The 7,928-nt window shown below is 40.6% G+C and overlaps 1 protein-coding gene across 10 annotated transcripts in view; it reads left to right on the top strand.

The window, feature by feature from the left end:
- The first annotated feature begins 5,818 nt into the window (after positions 1–5,818).
- SFXN2 (sideroflexin 2) overlaps positions 5,819–7,928 on the top strand; it is a 16,232-nt gene continuing 14,122 nt past the window's right edge. For 2 of the 10 annotated variants that reach the window (XM_015596375.2, XM_015596374.2), the window contains exons 1-2: positions 5,820–5,940; positions 6,414–6,494. Coding sequence is in view for 3 of the 10 variants with exons in the window: in XM_025039129.1 (XP_024894897.1) it covers positions 6,616–6,674 (59 nt within the window). In the remaining 7 variants the exon portion in view is untranslated. Of the gene's footprint in view, positions 5,941–6,413; positions 6,495–6,569; positions 6,675–7,928 lie in introns of all 10 variants that reach the window. The other 8 variants (XR_003042837.1, XR_003042836.1, XM_025039127.1 and 5 more) reach the window with 7 other exon arrangements.

Genomic DNA, 7,928 nt, shown 5'->3' with positions numbered 1-7,928 from the left:
TGGCAGAAGTAGGTTAGTAAATTCAGCAACTTAATAAATAGCATGGCTTATTCCTGCTCCTCCTATTAATCCAGCTTAGCAGTCACCCAAAATCTCCTGAGTATAAACTACTACCCAACTCATGTTCCTAAAGCCCTTTATATAAATTTAGAGTATAGCACTCATATCACATCATAAGTAATTGACTTTTATATTCTCCTTTACTAGAGTGAAGTTTCCTGCAGATAAGAATTATAGCTTCTGTTTCCCACACACCTAGCATTTACTAGATAGATACTAGATAATAGTTGTTGAATTAAATAGAATTACCTACCCAAGTTAATGCACAATTTAAAGGTTCTATAGAAAGAAACACCAAAAAAAAAAAAGTTGTATAAAATAACATCTGGACTCTCTGTTTAAGATTTCATTTCAGTTCACATTTAAGTCTTCAGCGTTCAAAATACTCTACCATCATCTAACTTTCATGAGACCCTGACAGGATAGGTGCATGGTATGGATTACCTACGTTTTCAGATAAAGAATCTGATACATCAGAGAAGTTAGGAAATTATAAATGTCACTCATGAAGCAAAAAACATCAAAATCTAACCAAAAAAAATTTAGACTAATAATCTAATATTTGTTCCTTGTTGTTACAGTTATTTTTTATAGACAGAAGTAAAACATGTTGCTTTTTACCTAAGAGCATAAGAAAACTCGTAAGATAGTTACTTCTTCTGTCTTGCAGCTGACAAGTTTGTTCTAGTGAGGCATGGTTACAACAAGAATCGAAGAATCCCAGAGTTTAAAGGGCATATAATCTAATCTCCCAGCCCAAGCAGAAATTCCTTCAAACTGAGTCTTAGGATTATTTTAAATGATCATATTTTTATCTACATCACACCATGCAATAATTCAAACCAATCTGTTCACTAAGATCAAATGATAATTCTGTGAAATAACTCTCAACAATAGAGTCTTTAGACAATGACGTGCAAATATGCATAATTAATAAGAATTCCTTTTTCCCCAGAGGCTCTTTGTTTACCACTTGTAGTATTGTATTTGCACTGACTTGCTAAGGACAACATTAATCTCTCTATGCCTCAAATGTTCCCAGCAATAAAATGGAAGGTTTGGTTTAAGTCAGAAAGACAAATTCTGTATCAAAAGATTTGGGGAAGAGAAGCTGAGTAGATGTGAAACAAACAATAAAAAGGCAGGTTTGTTTTGTTTTGTTTTGTTTTGAGGCAAAACATTTATTTTGTTTTCATCTTATCTGGCCTTGAATACTTTGACACCATTCTTTTTAAAAACTATATTTATGAGAAGTCTCCCTGGCTTCTGTTAGCTACATTGCAATCACTCATTTATAATACCACCTTTCAGAACAGTTAAAATTAGAATTCTGAGATCCTCAGGGGACTGGGGATATAAAAAGGCTAAGAATAAGGAAAACACATTGTACTAATCCTGAGTTCCTGATTAGGTGTCCTCATTACCTTTCCAATAAAATTCTAGAACAACTAGAATTTATCCCATTAGTATATTAAATGACAGTACAGGTTTAGTCTTCTCATGCATTATCTACTTAGCATAAAAATCATGAAAGGTTCGTTTTCTATAAAATATTTTCAAGGTTCAAAATGAATGTTTTAGGGTTTTCCTCATGTGTCTCTTCTTTTGAAAAATCAGTAATGAAAAACACTGCATTCTGTAGTTTGAGACTTTTTACATAGTTATCATATCTGAAGTTGGATAATTAAAAGAAAAACATAATTTCTATTCATTTTAAAAGGAGAGCTGCAAAACACAGACAAAAAGGAAACCATTCTAACTATAGCTAAACTTCATTAATCTCTTGGTATAAACAAAAATACTTATATATTTCTACTGAATAACTTTCTTCTTCAAGAAACAATGACCTCAGATGCTTCCCCTTTAAGTGAAATTACAGAGAAATGGAAAGTTCAGCTAATATTTTCTTCCAGCAAAATAATAAATGGCATCTCAAGCATGGTCTAGGTGAGACAAATGCAAATACAATACAGCATCATATTAATCCAACTACTGAGGACAGAGGATCACAGGATTATCAGGGTTTGCTAAATAGGGAAGAGGATATTTATAGATATCAGGGTTCTGCCTGAAAGGTACAAAGTAAGCTGAATTAAGAGGCTAGAGGAAAGAAAACAGAATTAGTCCATTCTATGCTTCTATCTATATGTGTCCATACTATATATTAAATGTCAAGTGCAGGGAGGCGACATTGAAGTTAATTTTATTATGGAGCTGAGTTTTGCAGTATAAATATAAGAAAATGGATTTTTAAAGTGTTTTTGCTCAAAATATCTATTCATTTATTCATTCATCATTAAATATCCATAATGTGCCAAATACAATAGAGAGCAAAACAGATATGATCTCTATGTAGGATTTTTACTCCTATGACTTTAAATAAAGGCAATATAAGAAAAAAAAACTTTAGATGGTATGTTATCAGCATGTGTTATTTGCGCCCTGGTGGACAGAAGTGGTCTGACTCAGCTATAAAACATTTAAACAAACTTTTCTATAAGCAAATCATAAATAGATATGCTATTGACTACAGACATTTTATCTGTCTCAAAATCAGCTTAAACTTAACTACTGGCAGAGGCATGGCGCAGTGACCTAAAATGATACAAACTAGGTCATTCAAAGAAACTGGTGTGGTGGAGGGGGAAATAGGAATGTGGTGGTATATGGAAAATATATGTGGCTGTGAGGAGCAGCTAAAATTTAAATATTAAAACCAGTAAGCCTACTGTCAAGTACATGCACTCCCCATAACTAGCTTAAATGGAACTGACATCAATTTATTTTTAACTCCTTAAACTATCTAAAAAAAAAAAAGGTGCTGCCTGGTGAGACCTTATTAATTTCCAGGAACTCCCATTGCTTTGACAGGGAGAATCTCACCCAAACTTTGTCTTCTTTCTCCTCACCTTTCTACTAAATAAACACAGTGTTTCATGAGGAACAAAATATGGGCATCTCCTCAGAAAGAGTGGGTTCCCACTTCACCAGAGTCTTAATGAATAGAACACTGCAGGCTTTAGACTTGTATTCAGCTTCCCTATCTATGTAACTCCAGGCACAGTTAGACCTAGAAAATGGGAACGATACTTATATCGTAAGAAAAATACGATGAAGATTAAATAAGTTAATGTCTGTAAAGCATGGTGCATAGTAGGCAGTCAAAAGTAGTTGTGTTTATTATATTTTTACTCTTCACTGACCATTTTCTGACCAGTAAACATTATCTTGGGAACAATCTTCAAATGTTGAACATGCTTGATAACTAACACTAGGTTCATATTATAGGAAGTACTCCATAAGTGATTCCTGAATGAAGGAGTCATCTATTAAATAACAATGATTAGTTATGCATTAAAATTACTTTCATCTTAGTATTTCACCAAGGACTTAGTATATCCTAAGCCAGGGGTAAAATAGCTGATCCTAAATGTTCAGACAAACCAAGGGGTTTTGTTGCAGTACTCCCCCCCCCAATTATGTATTAGTCATAGCTGAAGGTTTAAAAAAAAAAAACAAAACCTGGAACTTACTGTTCAGTTGTACAGTTACCATGGGTGCTCATGGGATACCAGATGTGACACACTTAATCTAACACCACCGGCCATTTAAATTTCTGTTCCACTTTCAGTTCTAAGAATAACTCACACTTTTGTTGATAGAAAAAAGTGTAGTTTGGAAACCAGATAAAGAATCCAGAATGATTCGTCCTAATTTCTTATGTTCATTTTAGAAAAAAAAAAATCTGTCTTGATATAACAATTATATATAACAGTGTTGTATACACTGTAAATTTGTTGTATACAGTGTCAATTTGCACCTGGAAACATGAGCAGTCCTTAATTTATGTGGCCTGTAATTACAAATTAAACAGTCATAAAATTATACAGTCCACTTAAGTGATAAACTGGGAAAAGTTAGGTTACTCTTATGCATTTCTCATTTATGATGACATCTCATCTCTGTTGGTGTGGCATAACTTTTTCATTTCAATTGTAGTTATTTTCTGTGTAAATATTTATATTTATACTCATTTGCTGAGAAAAACTTAGCCTTTAAACGGACAGCTCATGCATAAACGCTTAATAAAAAGAAAACATGTAAAAATCTGTTTAGCCCGAGGTTAAAAAAACTGCAATGTAGCAAGTGTGAAATGTGATTGGCAACTTCAGATCAAATAATTCTACTTCTTTAGCAATCTGACTATGTAAAATCAATTGAGATTTTTTTTTCTATCAAAATTTACTGATTGGATAATCTGACTAAAGGTACACATATTTTTTTCTCTCGTAGACATCTAGCTTTTTCCTACTTCATAAATCAATAGAAGTGGTTCAACATTTTTAAGTCAGAAAGGGGCTGGGTACGGGGTAGAGAAGTAACTGTAAGCTTGAGTGCTGACTCTTTACAATTGTTAAGCCAACCAACCTGCTCTAAACACCTCAAAAATCAATTTTTCTTTGCTTGCTTTAAAACTACTCAATTCCATTTTAACACCCTCCAACTAATTTCACAGAAATCAACAAGGATCAGAGTATCAATGGTCAAATCCTCCGCACAGCGGAGGATCAAAGCAACATACATCATAATTTACAGTTGAGAAAAATTAGGTTTGACAGAGAAAAGGCTTGTCCTAGATTGATACCCACTCTCCAGTTTTCATTTCTCATTCTTTTCAGTTTGGAGACCCTAAACTGAGATTGCTTCCAGTGTGGTCATATGGAAAAGGTTGCAACAGGTTCTGAAGGAAATACCAGGGACCGGGCAGCAAATCTGCCTCCATTAACATGGATTAAGTATTGAGCAGAAGATTTGGTCATCACCAACAACCAGACCCTGCAGAACCCTCAGGAAATAAATTACTCGGGAATGCAAAAGCACTCCCTTCACGCAGACCCCACGGTGGCGTAAAATCCACCAGGCATCTCTTCCAAGAGGTATCTCGTTTGTGTCTTGGGACTTACACACCTCCCGCTAGAGAGAAAGGGCGCTAGGCTACCGCCAAAGCGACCTCAAACGCAGGAGCGCTGGTCGTGCTCCCCACTTTTGCCGGACCCGGTGGATCCCACTTTCCTGTGGCGTGTAGAGGCCGATTCCCTGGGAAGATCCTAAGCCTGTGTGCAGAGGCTGCTCTCAGCAGCTCCTCGGATCCGCCCTCATCCTAGTCCCCAGAGTGATGATGGAGCCCCGGCTCCGAAAGGGTACAGTAACGCACCCTACCAGCCCTTTGCCTTGGCTTCAGACCCGTTGCAAGCCCCGCCTTCCTCCCCAGGCCCAGGTCTCCCTCCAGGGCCCACACCTTCCCGGCTCCCCGCCGCCCCCCGAAACCAATCCCGGACCCAGAAGGCAGGCTGAAGGCCATCCCATTCCCTCCTTGGCTTTAAGCGCTGTGCCCCGCCCTGGGCCTGGGGACAGGAGGGGGGGTGACCAACCCGTTCCGGAGGGGCCCAGGCCCCCACACTCAGAGACCTCCCGCCGAGTCCCTCCTCCTCCTCCTCCTCCTGCCTCCCCCGTTACCAGGGGCAACTACTGCGGCACCGCCCCCGACGTCCCTCGCACGCACAGCGGAGGATCAAAGCAACAGGACGGGGCGGGGTCCTACTCCGCTTTCCTCAAAGTGCGCAAGCGCACCAAGGTGCCCGCCCACTGCGCAGGCGGGCTGCTAGGGAGGCTGGAGGTGGCTGCTGGCCTGTAGAGCCCTGGGAATGGTGAAAAGGAGCCCACGTGGCCGGCAGGGGCCGCCGGGCCAGTGCTCTGTAGGCAAGGCGGGGCGGGGCGAGGGGAGGTTCGCGAGGGGAGGTTCCCGGGCCGAGGTCCGCAGTGCACCCAGACTCTTCTTCCTGCGCAAGCTGCATCTGGTGACGTTCCTCCCGGGACCAGGTAAGTGGTCTTGGGAAGAGGCCGCACACCACATCTGCTTCTAGTCCTTATGTCTAGTAAGGAGTTTATATTTCTGCCCTAATTGCCCAAGCTGGGCTGCAGCGGGGGCTGGCTTCCACCTGCAGAAGCCACGTGGCGAGAGGAGTGGCCTGGGGCTGCCCGTGGATCTGAATGGTCATTAACTATTTATATATTCAAGTAAAGTATTTTTTAAAACTGCCACCTATAGGATTGCTTCAGATCCTTGGAGATAAAACTCATTTAAGAACCTTGACTAAGGAGGTGCAAGATGAATTGTTAAGTTAGAGCATAACTCCTACAATCAACCCATCTCTAGCCTGTTGGTTCTTTTGTGAGAAAGGCAAGGCAGACTTCTCTTTCCCAATTGTTGCCTTGGAGTCACATGAGTGTACATAAGCATACACCTAGTCCTGCTTGTTTAATTATTAGTTTCATTCTCCAACTTGCCCTAGGCAGCCTTGACACCAACCCTCGCCATCCCAGTGGTCTTTGTGTCTGACCTGAGTCTTTGGTTGCTTTGATCTTCTTGTGATGTGAGTACCAGCAATAATATTTTGTTTCTCTCCCTATCTGGGTATACATCTTGGGTCCTTCCCCTCCCTTGCAAGAGAATATCCCAGAGGAAGTGTGGAAGGCTGTTCTCTGAGCTCTGACATGTTTGCCAGGGAAAATCATATCTCTCTGGCAAGAAGAACATTACCTCAGGAGACATAGTAGGTTATTTCATTTTTCTTCCTTTCTCCCTCCCTCACAATTGAGTGTGCTTTCTCCACCCCTCCACCTCCCCCCCACCCCGCCATCCCCTCTCTCTTTCTCTCAAGTAACCTGTAGTAAATAGCGAGCCTATCTAGATGACCCTAAGCTTTGTGACCTTGGGAAAGTAAGGCCCTGGCTATTGTCACATCTAATGCAGGGCTATGTTTGCAAGGCTTAATCGATGTGAATCTTTCTAGGCATTAGTTTCCTCTGCTATAAACTGAGATCTTGGATTCCTAATGTCATTTAGGATGAGCTGTGACATTCTCTAATACTAGAAGGAAAAGGAGTTATTGGTCAATCATTGTTTGATCTCCACATCCCTACCTGTTCCCAGTAGTGGAACCATATTCTTTTATTAGTGGGGCCACCCCGAACGTGATAATGGCCTTTTTGGTAGTACTAGATATGGCTTATGTGGGATGAAGGAGAGTAACTAAAAGAAAACATAGAGACCAGATAAGATGCGGTATAGGCAGAGTAGACAATATCCACTTCGTGAAAGAAAGCCCGCTCTTCTATAACCAAGGCAGATTCTGAGTTTGATTTAAAAGAAATGATATCCTTGATGCCAGGAGAACCCAAAGATAAGTTGGAATGCATTTCAGGCAGGCAGTAAGTGTCTTTAGAGGGCAGATGGGAGATACAGCATGAACCTTACAGTCTGTTAGGGAAGACAGACTTTACACAAATAACTGTAAATAATAAGAAAGTGACAATTACAAAAGCCCAGCATGTTGCCAGGAATGACAGGATGCTATGGAGTATGGAACAGAAGGGCTGAATTGGCCCGAAGGAGTCACGGAATTGTGGGGCAGAGGTGTGGAGGGAGATGTTCCAGACATAGAATTTAGATTTTTTTTGTTGTCTTTTACATAAGACAGGGAGTTGGATATTTCTATTCTGACCTTAGTAATGAAGGCAAAGATTTCCTGCATAATTTAGCAAATGATTACCCCTTTAGTGTAGGAGAGCTTCCATGTGAAAAGGCAGAGGACTTTGCCTTGTTGGGTAGGGAGTGGAGCAAGATGGCCAAGAATTAGGGGGTGGGGTGGGGTGTGTGTGGGGTGTGTGTGTGTGTGTGTGTGTGTGTGTGTGTGTGTTTTAGGGGAGGCATAGCATTTTGCTCTCCTGGGCTGTCTCCAGGGGATGCAAGCATGGAGCTCTGTGAACCAAGGCAGCATGTGATCTGGTGGCCAGGAGTTTTTAGG

The sequence above is a fragment of the Pteropus alecto genome, unplaced genomic scaffold, assembly GCF_000325575.1.
Source record: "Pteropus alecto unplaced genomic scaffold, ASM32557v1 scaffold177, whole genome shotgun sequence".
Taxonomy (NCBI): domain Eukaryota; kingdom Metazoa; phylum Chordata; class Mammalia; order Chiroptera; family Pteropodidae; genus Pteropus; species Pteropus alecto.
The sequence above is the reverse complement of the archived record's forward strand: the minus strand, read 5'-3'. Positions and strand labels throughout refer to the sequence as shown.